This window comes from Eucyclogobius newberryi, unplaced genomic scaffold, assembly GCF_026437365.1.
Source record: "Eucyclogobius newberryi isolate DKJ021-1_F unplaced genomic scaffold, fEucNew1.0.hap1 SCAF_20, whole genome shotgun sequence".
Classification (NCBI taxonomy): Eukaryota; Metazoa; Chordata; class Actinopteri; order Gobiiformes; family Gobiidae; genus Eucyclogobius; species Eucyclogobius newberryi.
This window is the reverse complement of record NW_027315835.1, coordinates 13,626,724-13,640,499: the sequence shown is the minus strand read 5'-3', so window position 1 is coordinate 13,640,499 and position 13,776 is coordinate 13,626,724. Positions and strand designations below refer to the sequence as shown.

General features: G+C 39.9%; 1 protein-coding gene across 14 annotated transcripts in view; it reads right to left on the bottom strand.

Annotated features, from left to right (window-relative positions):
• Positions 1 to 738: 738 nt before the first annotated feature.
• srcin1b (SRC kinase signaling inhibitor 1b) overlaps positions 739 to 13,776 on the bottom strand; it is an 80,138-nt gene continuing 67,100 nt past the window's right edge. For 8 of the 14 annotated variants that reach the window (XM_072456653.1, XM_072456648.1, XM_072456651.1 and 5 more), the window contains 7 exons: positions 13,583 to 13,730; positions 12,619 to 12,946; positions 10,732 to 11,089; positions 9,769 to 9,914; positions 9,131 to 9,280; positions 8,950 to 9,033; positions 7,120 to 7,278 (listed from right to left, as the gene is read on the bottom strand). In XM_072456653.1, the coding sequence (XP_072312754.1) occupies positions 7,120 to 7,278; positions 8,950 to 9,033; positions 9,131 to 9,280; positions 9,769 to 9,914; positions 10,732 to 11,089; positions 12,619 to 12,946; positions 13,583 to 13,730 (1,373 nt within the window). Of the gene's footprint in view, positions 2,941 to 7,119; positions 7,279 to 8,949; positions 9,034 to 9,130; positions 9,281 to 9,768; positions 9,915 to 10,731; positions 11,090 to 12,618; positions 12,947 to 13,582; positions 13,731 to 13,776 lie in introns of those variants that run through there. The other 6 variants (XM_072456652.1, XM_072456656.1, XM_072456650.1 and 3 more) reach the window with 5 other exon arrangements.

Sequence of the window (13,776 nt, the reverse complement as noted above, 5' to 3'; positions counted from 1 at the left end):
TTAGGCAAGGCAAGGGAAGTTTATTTGTAGAGCACAATTTGTACACATGGCAATTCAAAGTTCTTCACACAACAGACAAAATGCATTCAAATCATAAAACCGAGACATAAAAGAGAAGACTGCAAATAAAATCCTTTCCGTCAGATGCACGTCACAGGCCTGTTTCACATCTTCGTGAAGACTGTTCCAGATTTTAGCAAGCTGCATAAAAGTTTAACCTGGTTTAAAACTAGTAAAGCAATTGTGTCGTCCTTTTAGACCTTAGGGGAAAAAAAGCACATTTTAGCAATAATAACAGGCTAGCCACAGGAGGCATTATTATTTTTTGTGTGTCATCTGTATTTAGGTTTGATTATTTATTTTTAAAACTGCAAGAAAATAATACTGGTATTCAGCTGCAAGGAAAGTATCAGTCCATTCACAAGGGATCAGAATAAATCATTAAGAATAAGTCAATAAAAGTAATTTATTTTATTTGTAAACCAGTGTGAGTCATTTAACTCATATAACCCATCTAGTACACACCACATAACAGAATACTTTACTTTTAACTATCTAATTTAGAGTTGTTAATACAATGGTACAGTTTTTATGAGCAAAAAAAACAAAACTTTACACTTTTGCTAAATGAGGGATTAAAACAGTAAATGTCGTTGATGCTTACATGTCGAGATAGTGTAATTATATCTAATTCCTTTTTCATTTCGGAAGGTCCACACATAATAAAAGACAGCCGTCTTGTATGAGAGAGTAACTTTTATTGTCACAAAATCACAACGGGAACGTACAAAAGCAGCAACCTTGGTCTGGTTTACTTTTCTCACACAAAGCAGTCACTTAACCGTCCTCCTTACATAGAATTGCACATGTTTTGCTCTGTTAGGTTGGTTTTTAGTACATTTGATTATCATTCTTCTTCTTCACAGTTTCACAAACAAACAAACACATACCTCACACTTCAAGCACCACTCTCAGACTCAGGACATGGGAATAATTTGATATACGTCATTCAAATATTTCTCTATATAATATTTGATATAATATTTACTCTTTTTTTCTGACAGTAAGGGGCACAAGGCCGTCTATTTGGACATATTACAAAATGTTACTGTACAATTCTTTACTCTATCATACACTCACACGTATACACAGAAGTATTGACGGATGAGACCTGTGTCACCCAGCGTGCAGTTTCCAGGAATGTATACAGTATGCATGCCATCTCGGAGAGTTTTTTATCTTTATAAAATACATAAAATGTGGACATAGTATTATTTGGGTCTATATACATGATTTGAACATCCACAAATGGTTTGAACAATCACACATTCATCAAAAATCCATCAATACAAGTGAATAGGCTGTGTTTACACTATTGGTTACCATAGAGAACAGCTAAAAAGGGTGTGGCCTATCAGTGAGGTTTTAGGGAGAGGGAAATGTGCTTATTCATAGGTTAGCGCAAGAGAGTCAGCTCTGGAGGGACGGACGAGATGACTTTAGCTCTGGTTGTGGCGGTAATGTGTAAACGTCTTAATAGTTATATTTTTAAATGTGATATTGTGCTGTAATATGAGAATTGTATGTAACACATACTTAAGTTTTTTAAAGAAACTGCTGCTAACATGCTAAACCACCCAAGCTATTTTCCTAACCTTAAAGAAGACACATTATGCTTTTCTCTGGTATTAAGTATTAAACAAAATATATTAGGGTGATGATTTTACATTTTGTGCATTATAAACCTCAAACTGTGTTCCTGTTCAAAGCTGCACAAGTGAGAAATCCCCGTCTCTTCATGCTGCCATTAGATTTTCAATGATGTAATTTAATTGTAAAACAAAAGTGTCGTTTTTTAACCTTAAATGACCTAGAGTCTTGATTTTGTGATAAATTGCAACTAAGTGCAGAGCAGTTGTGGGGATAGGGGGTGGGTGAAAACAAAACATTTCTGAGGTCTCAAGCCTCGAATGGAGGGCAATGCAGGATGGATCAAAATAAAACTTTTATACGAATATGACCAATCGCCAATCACAGCAGGCCGTCCCTCTGGAGCTTACTATCAAGCGTGAACCTTATTTGTAATGAGGTGTTTATATATTTACACAATGGTCTCTCGTAACAAATGGTCATGTTAGCAGAAAAAATAAAATATCTTTAAATTAATTTACAAAATCAAGGTGTTACATGCACATGAGTCCTCTTTTACATGTATAAAAATACAAAAAAAAGCTTGATTATATAAAACATAGATGACACTTTCTTTTGTACATGTTAATAAATCAATCTCTTCAAAGCAAAAAAGTAAATGGTATTAATAATATACATGTCATATTGTAATCTTAAAACTCTATTCTCGTGCTCCTGATGCGCTTTCATACATTCCATAGACGTATAATGACTTTCTTTAAATACCTTTTAACTTCAATCCATATTTTCTCTATTTTTCTTCCTCGATCATTCCCACATGTGCTTTACTCTTTTGCCTTTACCTTGATTTGAACCATATTCATGATTGCATATCCTTTTCCACGTCAAAACAATGTCATTTGGAGCTGTAAAATTATGTTTCATATGCTTAAACAATGGATTTTCTGAGTAAACGCAGAAATTTAATGGTTAACAGTTGTATCCATTAACACCATAGCTAACAGCGCTAAATTACAACGAGGTGCCAATTTGACGTTTCACTACATTTCATTGGGAGTCCAAAAACCGTAATGATGCCAGTACTCACAGCTCACGTATTTAGTCCGGGTTGAGACCTGAGAGACCTGAGAAGCAGACAGAGATGGAAGGAAAGCAAGGAGGGCCAAAATAAAGAACGAACTACAGCTTGCAGACTGAAAATAATGCGTGGAAAAAAGCAGTAGAAGGAATGATTGCCCGTATATAGCGAGACACAAGGAGAAGAAGCGTTTAGTGACAAAAAGCTTAGCACTGCAGGATGTTGAGAAAAGCAATATGGCGGAGATTTTTTGGTTGTTGTTGAGGGGATGAGAAGCAGTGAAAGGGAAGGGGGGAAAAGAAAAAAAAGACAAAAATCAAAAATTTACAAATAGACAATGTTTCCTCAAAATTGTTACCTCTATGAAAATGGGTGAGTCAGTTAAGACGGCCCTGCCCTATCTATAAAGCGCAGGCTCTGGTTCTGCCTTCTGATTGGCTGCGGACGGGCTGCTTTTGGTGCAGTGCATGTCTCGTGGAAGGAAGAGAGAAGAGCGAGGGGAGAGGGGCAACAGCAGGCGATGTCGAACCAGCCTTTCAAGGGAGGGACGGGGATGTGATCGGAGGGTGCTTTGGGACAGGCTACGCCCCCCTTTGGTGGGGTGGGTGTCTGATTAAATGAAAGACCTTAGGAGACAGTATAATAGGATGCAGAGGAGTGGAGGAGTGTCGAAATGTGCCTACAGCTGTTTATAAGCCAAACCTGTCGAGTGTTGCTAAGAAAACACTATTCTCCCGCTCCAATAGTCTGCGCTTTCAAAGACTTAAATGAGAATTGGAAAACAGTTTGGTGGGAATCGTTCATTTTGTTCTTTTCCCTTTACATCTCATGATTGGCTGGAATATACTGCGTTTAGAGAATGTTTTGCTTGTACTGAAATAATTGTTGTATGTGTAAATACTCGAAACAGGTTGACTAAATCTCTCTTTCCATTGTATCTGTCTGTTTGTACAAGCCAATCACAGCCTGCTACGTTTGACTGTCAGCCAATCACCTTTCAAGTCATTCAAATGCAAAATGCTCTTTCAACTCAGTCAATCTAAAATCCAGACAATTTCAGATAGAAGCTCCAACTCTTCTTTATCATGTCTATACCCAGCAGCGGAAGCGTCAGCCTCGTCATGTTCTCCTCCTCTTCACCAGTATCCAGACAAATAACAACTTTTCTATGATGGGAATTACCGCTAGTTCAAAAGTCCTGCTTGATCGGTGATTCCGTTGCTAAGAAAACACTCGTCTCAACAGAGTCTGGGAAAACAACCAGATTTTGGCTTTTCGGCGCCCAGTCCTAACGGATGGTTTGCAGAGGTCCATAGATTTTCTCTTCGATTAAATGTCGGTGACGCACAGGGCTTGTGTGATGCTTTGTCCAACTTGAAAGTTTTCTGAGGCAAAGGGGGAGCGAGGACAAACATGTTGCATTTAATAAGATTAATGGCTGTCTGCTGCTGGGAAAGAGCATGACTGTGGGGATCAGCGGAGAGCCCAAGACCAAATTCACAGGGCAACATGCCAAACTGAGGCTTCAGATTTCTTTTTTTGAGCTTAAATTGTCTGTAAATGTGTAGCAATAAAATGACAACAGGAAGGAATCGCAGCTTGTCGAAGGCTTAAGTCTGTAACAATGAAGTGGTTGAGTTTGTGGTGGCAGGGGCTCTGAAATGGCTCTAAGGGACATCAGTGTATCACAGGAAGAAAAGGAATAGAGACAGGTGCACCATCCAAACCTATGAGGGGATTTAGAGAAGAAAAGATCCAACTGCTTTACACAGCGCAGCACCAACAATAACGCCAGTCACTTATATAACTTGTAAGTGACTGGCGTGTATATAGGAGATATTATTGTACCAGCAGCTCTCATATAAAAATGTTTGAAATAATCAAATAACTCAACCCATTATCTCCTCGCTTGATGGATAAAGAGCTAAGTACTTTGTCCATATACCACAAGTTGTGTGCTGAAACTAACATTTAATCATCCGACAGAATAGTTACTTTTCTAGTATTAAACAATGTTACTGTTCAGCTAGTTCTTCGATTATGAGAGGGGAAATTAGACTATGAGGGGGCCACTGTAGTCTCCTGTGATAAAGCTACATTCCAGCTCTGGCTTGTTCCTGTTGGCCCCATTGTCAATAACTCTATGGTGACATTACACTATCTGTGGTTATTATACTCCCTACAATGGAAGTGTGGGCAATATTACCATCACCAGTGTCTTCAGGTTTTTCACAGACATAAAAAAATGTCGTATTGATCAGATTACATTCAAAACAAACCTAAGGATGGAAGATAATTGGATGCAACCTGAACCTGGGCTGCATCCCTTTCTTGTGGCTGGTCTCTGGAATACTAATGCGTATCATTTTGCAGAGAGAGTGCCACGAGTGCCCAGATGGTTGTGCGGTGTCAAGTGGAGGGCAGCCATGTTAGCCACGCGCTAATTGCTGTTTCCGCTAATGGGATGTCCTGTCAGAGGCGCTGTCCTTCCTGGGAATGTCGCCGGCGGATACGTGACGGTGCAGAACCAGCCTGTGCCGCGAGAGAGCCCTCCTTCACACATGAGGGGGAATTAAACTGGCTTCAACCTGAATCATTTAAAACTGGAGCGAGGAGTTCACCGTGGGTCAGGCTGTAAGTGTAATGGGTACAGCTGAAGAGGTTATGACATACTTACTTCAGACATGTAGCTAGAAATAGCCTTTTTGATACAATGCTATATGTTTGGATATTGTGTCGTAATGTTAAAGTGCATTTTGCATTTATTTTTATTTCCATAGGTGTAGCTTTGACTCAATGATTCATGAATGGGGCTCATGCAGGCGGCTCTCAAAGAATACGCTAGTGACCAGGGATGGAATCGACATCTCCACCAAGTGCATCGTCATAATACTTTCTCATTTGAAAGCCAAATTTGTAGAAGTGATGAATATATGGAATAGGTCAAACTGAGAAAGGGTAAGTAAATGCTTGACATCAGAACATTCTCGAACTATTGGTGGGTTTCAGCTTTCTGCTTATAGATTATTATTAAAGGACTTTTTGTCATTAAAAAAAGATCATTTCTGTTGTGTTGTTAATTGCTCTGGCAAGGGAGCCAGATTTTCATAGCTCTAAAACCCACATGTATTTTAAAATTGAGCAGGAGGACAGGTCAGAATTCAATGCTGTTTAACTTTCAAATAGCTGATTTGTTGACCTGGTTTATGGTGGTTTATGTGAAACTAAAACTGGCAGAAAGTGGTGTTGTTATTCAACTCCAAAGACGTGATTGTTGAAAGAACTTAAAGCCCAAAGAGACATATAGCAAGGTTGTGAAGCCAACGCTAAACAAATCATTTTAAGGGTGAATATTTGTGGATCATAATTTTGGAGATTTCTTTAAAAAAATAGAGTTATATAAGCTCCTTCCTTCCATCTGAAATCATGATATTATCAAATTCTACAAACAAGAACAGGATATCCCTTAAAGCTCATATTGTTATCATTCAGGTTGTGTCAAATAGAAAATCCTAGTCCTCTTTGTGAAAATGCCTCTAAAAATGTGCCAAAACCCATTCTAAAACTGAACAGTGTGTGCGGCTCCCGTAGCCAGAGGGTTCGCCGAGTTATCAATGTCTTTCACTACAACAGGCTCTTCTCCAGGAGGGGTGAGGGACAAGGCGGGGTCAAGCCTGCTCTGCACAGCACTGTCAGGGGCAGCGTGGCAGTCTGCAGGCTCTTATAACACAAATGTAGCTTCACACCTTAGAGGCATACTCCGGAGTTCACCAGCCAAGAAAAAAAAAGAAAAACCTACGACCTGGTAAAACGCTCTGCCTTCCAGCTTAAATGCGTGTCCAATAACAATAGCAGTCATTTAGGTCAAATTAAGCTTTACATTTTGCATAATAGCTTTGAGGAATGAGACCATTTTACAGAAGCGAGTAAAACGGACAGGGTTTTTCTTCTGTAAAGCGTTCAATACAAGCTTCCCTGGTCCTAAAAAGAAAATCATTTGGCGCTAGCTAATTCAAATATAGGCTTGTCTTCATGTCTTGTCGAGGCTTTAACTTCAGGGGGAATAGAAAAATGGACAAAATGTAGTAATTATTGGATGAATGGAGTGGGGTCAGTGAGAGGGAAACAAAATATTATGGTCCGTGGCATTATTGAAGACTATACGTAGAATATAGGAATTGTAAGTAATTAGTCACAAGCACCAGCAACATCCTCCAGAAATCAAAAACAACAAATCAGTACGACAAGCAAGCTAGTTTCTCAAATGGCATAACACACACACCATTTTCCGAAAAGAACCTCAACTTTTCTGTTAATCCACCCCCGAAGTCTTTGCAGGTGGAGGATCAGTGGTAGAGGTGGTTGAGTTTTAGTTTTAGTTTTGTTTTTTTCTAGAAGTGGAATACCTGCTGCTGCCCGTGGACTTTAGCGAGATCGTCTTTCTGCTTGCTGCGGGTTTTGGGGCGCTCCAGGCTGCTGCTCTGCTGAAGGTGCTTGAGTCGGGCCGCTACCGTTGGACCTTTATTCGGGCCGGGGGAGTGGGTACTGTTCTGTGAAAGCGGAAAAGGATTATTTTGGCAGTTTAACTTTGAGATGAAGTGGTTTGTTAAAGGTTAATTCTTAGCCAAAGTATTTGCTACTACTATATCTACAAGCAGAGTCTTATGTATTTATTAACTTTGCAGAATGAAATAGGTCTTATATCCTACTAAATATCTGTAGTAACAAAACTGCGCTTGTTATTTAGAGCCTTTTCTTTAGAGCAGGCATGTCCAAACGACGGCCCGGGGGCCAAATGCGGCCCGCGAACCAATTTTTGTTGGCCCTCCAACTTCCTGCTAAGTAGGTCCAAACAACAAAAAGTAGTACTTTTACTGTAAAATTGGAAAAATTAAAGCATTTTTATGTGATAACAACCTATTATTAATGTTCCAAGTATTATTAAAGGTGTGGATGCTCATCGAACAATGCCAAATGTAAAATGTTGAAGTATTCACTTTCAAATTCAACATTGTGGTGTTGTTTGAGGCCCTCTGCTCCATAGAAGTTTCAAAATGTGGCCTTCGGTGAAAAAAGTTTGGACACCCCTGCTTTAGAGCATTACAAGACAAAATGGTTTTCAAACTGACTATGCGTCCTTTCGGCACAGTTGCCATCCAAAGCACTTATTTTCTTCTGCAAGTTAAAATAAACTAGCAGTGAGAATCGCACACAGCTTTACTCTTTGTTGCTCCAATTTACGCCATGTAACTTGTATGATCTCTCACACAGCGTTGGTTAGAGCGAGGAGACGGCTGGTGAACACATATTTGCAGAGCTTATGCAGAGAGCCTCAGATCCCACACATGAGAAACCAGAAGGCGGCGCGTCGGAGGAGAGTGCAATGTTAACAAGAGTACAGGAAAGTTTAAAGCAGCCAAAGAAACACGCAGGGCCATGCCGTTAGATCTCACTGTTACTACTATCGAGCCGGTTTTGTAATGTTATTTCAAATCCAATATACCCTTATTTTTGTGTTCGTAAGAGAATTGTTCTATTTTAATGCTTAGGAAGTAATATTCAAGCTTTTTGTTTTTTATTTTATCTGTTCAATAACTAAGAAAAGAGAACCTTGTGAATCTGCATTTTGCTCATTATTTAAAGGTGCATTATGTAACTTTATCTGGTGGAGAATCTGCCACCTGATTGTTTCTGTGGAGATAATATGTATTGCAGTGTGTTCCACAGTATGGCATTAAAGGTATTTATTGTATACTATTATTTTTTATTTTTATAGTTAAAATGCTCTTGGAAAACATGTATTCTTACTGTGAGCGCCCTCGCCTCTCCACAGATCTGACCTGTAACTTGGCCTGGAGGCGTCACGTGCTTGTCTCCATGGAGATAGATGAAGCTATGCCTTACTGTGGAACATTTCTAACCCAGCCAATAACATCTCCATGTAGACGAGCAGGTGGCAAAAAGTACATTACATAGTGCACCTTTAAGCAGTAACTTCAGAAAATGTATATGATATGTTGTAACAAAACTATTAGAAACGTATGAATATTTTGACAGGTCTGCTCTTTTTTCTGTATTCAAATAGTCTACTTTTTATGTGTCAAAATATATTGACCTTATCCTTTCCGTTACGACCATTATTAGCTGTGATTATTTAGTGAAAGAAGTGTTAGAAATTCAGGGAAGTTTAAATGAGGAAGGGGGTTGCAGCACACATTTACCTGTCTGCCCAGAGACCCAAACGTGCATGCTGGGGTGGGGGTGCTCTTTGGGTGGGTGATTTTACAAGGTGATCTCTGAAATATCTTTGGTCAGGGAATGTATAAAGCATCAACACAAGCTTTTGGTGATGAAAACGGCATGAATTACAATGGTGGTGGTGTATAGGCTTGTTTACTGTACCTCTAATTCAGCGAAGATCTTCTCTTCATCGTCTTCATCTTGGATAGCGGAGGCTGCGATTACAGGTGGTGTAGAAGCAGGTCTGGGGGTGTCTGAAGGGGTCCGCCTTAACTTCACTAGTGTTTTGGGCAATTCTCCATCTTCCTCTGCCTAAAAAATCACATTTCAAAAGTTAATATGGAAACTTCTGTGAGCATTTTTTTTTTTTTTACGATGAAAAGTCTGTGAACTTTGAATTCAGAGTCAGACAGGTTTGAAGTGATGGCGTCGTGTCAGCTCGGTGAAAAGGTCAGCTTCTGCCAAACCTTTTAAGTCAACAGGTAAGTAAATAAAAAAGGAATCTTAATTTGCAAAGCCTCTTCTTAAAAAAGGACAAAGAAAGAAGCAAGTCACACAGCAAGTGTTCACAGTCTATGTCTGTGATTCTGTTGAATATACAAATGTTTTTTAAGCATAATTTTGTGGCATTTTTGTGTTACTGGCTCAAAGATAAGAAGGCCTGAAAATGTTTAAGATAAGATAAGATATTACTTTATTGTCCACACGTGGGGAAATTTCATTGTTGCAACGCAGGTAGATACGGAGGAAAAGGACAGATTTACCCTGAATCTTGAACTTTTGTACGTGTGAGTTCTGACCTTGAGGTTTTTGGTGGTAACGATGACCTCGCCGGTGCGGTTGGTGGTGAGTCCATGGGCGGAGGGGAAGCTCCTGCGAGGCGGAGGTGGTGGGGGGGACTTGGATGGCTTCTCCGTTCGGTACCGAGCCACATTCAGGTCCACCACTGAGAAACATACAGTAGCAAACAAAAATTACCACAACCTTTTCCCCCCGAACTGGTTGATATCTCGCTGAAATATTCATACAGATTGATATCAGTGTGGTTACTGCAGTCATCTCCCTGAGTGCGGATGGGTGTGATTGACAAGGTGAATTAGCCAATCAGGGACACGCATGGTCCGTCCGTATCAAAACAAATATGGCTGCTAGAGAGGAAATAAAACTGAAAAAAAAAATAGAATCAATTTACGAAGCACAACACACTTTTAATCTGAGGTGAGAGGAGATTTTGCTCTAAATGATAAACGACTGACTCCTTTCACATGCATCACGGAAATAAACTAATCTGATGTGAGTTTGACTCTAGGCGCAACGGAGGGCTCAGTGAGCAGACTCACTCTTTGTGGAGAATTTAAAGTGTGTATTCTGGATCTCTGGCAACTGAACTGCAGCTATACATGAAACAGCATTTGAGTTCAAGGTCAAATATATACATCAAATAGATCCAGTTCAGTGCAGTGAAATGTGCTTTGTGAGTAGTTAACAAACGTATCTTAGTAAACAGACTCAATTTGTGGATCTGGTTAAATGCTATGCTGCTCTGACAATTTGCTGAATATCTTCCCTGCTCGTCACTTCATTGCTTTTTAAATAAAGTAAATTAAGTGCTAAACCAAACAGTTATATAACGTCTCCCAAACGATTGACCCAATATAATGGCCATTACATTTTATTGTGCATCATCTATCCACTACTTTAGGATTAGCTGGTTAATGATAGGGCTGTATAATGTAAGAGTAATAAGTTGAAATTGCCCCTACCTGACCCTCTGGGCGACCCCGAGCCGTCTCCCATGCTGTTGAGTTTTTGGGCTGCCAGCTGCACTTTGCTGGGCTGCTGCTGCGGCTCTGATCCGGAGGTGGCGAGGGTCGTGGTGGCGGGGGCTTGGGGGCCGGACGTCCCAGCTGCAGAAGAGGAGGTGGCTGTGGCGGGGGTGATGGGGATGGTGATTTGGGGCTTGGGGGGCACTGCGGGCTTGTTGATATGCTTGGCAGCGAAGTCTAGATCCGGGATGGCTTTCATGAGTTCGGCCTGGGTCTCCTCCAACAAGCGATTGATGTCCTGTGCACTGAACTGGGTCAAGCTGGCACGCTTCTCCTCCCAGTCCCGCTCGGCCGCCTGACACACATGTATGGACACATGATGACCAGGAATAGACAGGGAAACAAAGCATTACTGTAATGTCAAGTGTCATATCAAGATATTTTAGTGGTGTCAGTTCTCACGCCCCAAAACAGGCCGAGTTTACTTTGTACAGTGTGACAATTTGACTGAATTTACATACAGAACAATTTAGAATTATGCAAATCAACTTTTGTAAGAAAAATAACTCACTCCAGCCAGTCAACAAAAATGGACAAGACATTGACACTTAGATAACAACTTGGACTGAAATCCAAACACAGAGAGCCTTTTCAAAAAGGGTCAGAGCAAGCTTTTTTCAAAGGAGGCTTAAGTCCTCAGATGTGCGCAATCAAATGCTGTCTATGTTTTATCAATCTATTTGTTGCTGCTGCTGTTTGTACTCTGGTTTGTTTGGGGAATAACATATCTGAGAAAAACTATAAGTAGCTGGACAAGCTGGTCAAGAGAGCAGGCTCGAGGCTTGGGGCGTCACACAGTCGACATAGTAATAGAGAGATGTGTGAGAAAATAGAGGAAATCCTCTGTAACACCAGGCCCACTCAGCATGCAACTCTGGCAGCTCATGCCTGAGCTCCTCTATTTCAGCTGTTTTAGGAGATCCTTTATCCCTAATGACATTAGGTTTTACAACGTTCATTTTTCTATGGTATTTAGTTTATCTGAACAATTTCTCATAATGCTTTCTCTTGACTATACTAGAGAGGTTTGTTAATTCCACTAGTATTTTACCTTGCAGGCACAATGGACCAAACAGAATCGCACTTCTGGGATGAATAAAATTATCTTCTAATAAAAAGTGTTTTGATAAGAGAGCGTACTAGACCTGTCTGTGTGATATTTATCACTGATAATACATATAAAATCACAACAAACAATACAATTGAAACTACAATATGCCACTGACACGAACCTAAAACTAAATAATCCCAGTAAACCCTTTCCTAAATGTACAATAATGGTAGAATAATGAGCTGCAGTAAATAAGTAGTAAGTAGTTAGTTAATATCTAACTGCTCAAATGTTTATATAACACATAAAAATGTTCTCCACTAGTGCGAAAAGATATAAACTTTAAATATTGAACCCAAAAAATCTTAACAATAAGTATATTCATTATTGTGACAGGCCTATATTTGTACTTGGTAATAGTATTCAATAATACAGTTTATAATGCAAGGAAAGTAGTTTTGCTAGAAGTAAAATTTACCAGTGGTGGCAGTAGAAGTGCCATAGTAATGGTAGTATGTAATAAAACACTCAATACTTCTTAATTCATTTGACTAAATGTAATAATATGCTGATGTTACTGTACAGATTATGAATCCACATTTTAAGCATACGGACCACCATTTGCCTTTAATTGGTCCTTATCTTATCTTCGCTTATCTTCATGCTCAGTTAGATTCACATCACTCTCATTAATATTATCATCAAATAAATAATCTGCCCTTCCAAACTTTATCAAAAAACTTAAATAGTTTGAAATAGAAAAGTGCCTGTACCAGTCTGACTTCAGCCGACACAGCCTTATCAGCGGGGCGTCGGGTTGGCAGCTCGTCCAGCACTCTGTTTCTAAAGGTCATCGCCGGCGGGACGTCCTGCTCTGGGCAAGAGGCATCTGATTCATTGGAGGAGGACAGTGGCATCCAATTGGCCAGTCCAGAGCTGGAGCTGAGGTCACTGAGGCTGAGGGGCGGACTGTTCAGGATGCCCAGGTCTGAGCTGCGACTCAAGTCCTCTGACCTCTTCTGCTGTTGGCTGGGCAGGTCTTCAGGACCCTTCCACACACCATCAGTCACTTGTCTGTGCATACAGAGGGACAGAAGAACACTACAATACATACACACAGGCCTATAGTGTTAGAGACGTCATCTGACAAGAAAATGTACTCAGGAATTTACGAATCCAATTTTGGGAGAAAAAAAATCAGGGCAATGTGTAAAATGTATTTTTTTTTCATCTAAAGATATAGATATCTCCCAATTTAAACATTCTTGCACTAAAAACTTGAGAAAATAGTATTAAGACTTGCCCTTTTGAATGTGTTTGTGCCTTTGGTAACTTTGTCAAAATTGTTGTAGCAAAATGTTCTAAATACGATATATTTTATACATTGGATGATCTTTTTCAAAATTGGATTGAAAAAATATGAATAACTTGTGGTTGAACTAAAATGCAAAGCTGGATAGACAATAGTTTTTTGAGTTAGCCAATGTTAAACCAATAGCGATTTTAGTATTGTAGTAAGTATTTACTTACCTGGCTCTTTACTATTCTACATTGTTTTTCTGCACATCCAGCCAGTAAAGTAACGTCTTTAACATTCGATCCTGAGCTCTATACTCTAAAAGTCACTGAGCTTTTATTACATTAAGTCACCTATATGTCATCTTATTTTAGTGAAAGCATTTGAAATTAAACCACAACAATATTCATCAGCGCGCACAGGTAACAGTTGGTGTTTACCTGCGTAGCGAGCTGAGCGTGTCGGTCATGTTGTTACAGCGCTTGAGCAGAGCCTCCAGACGATACGGTTCTTCTTTCAAAAACTTGACCGCCTCCACCTCCACCCTCAGCACCACCCGCATCTTACTCTGCAGACTGGGAAACTGGCCTGAAGGAGAGAGGAGAGACATGTCAGCCGATGGATATACTGAATA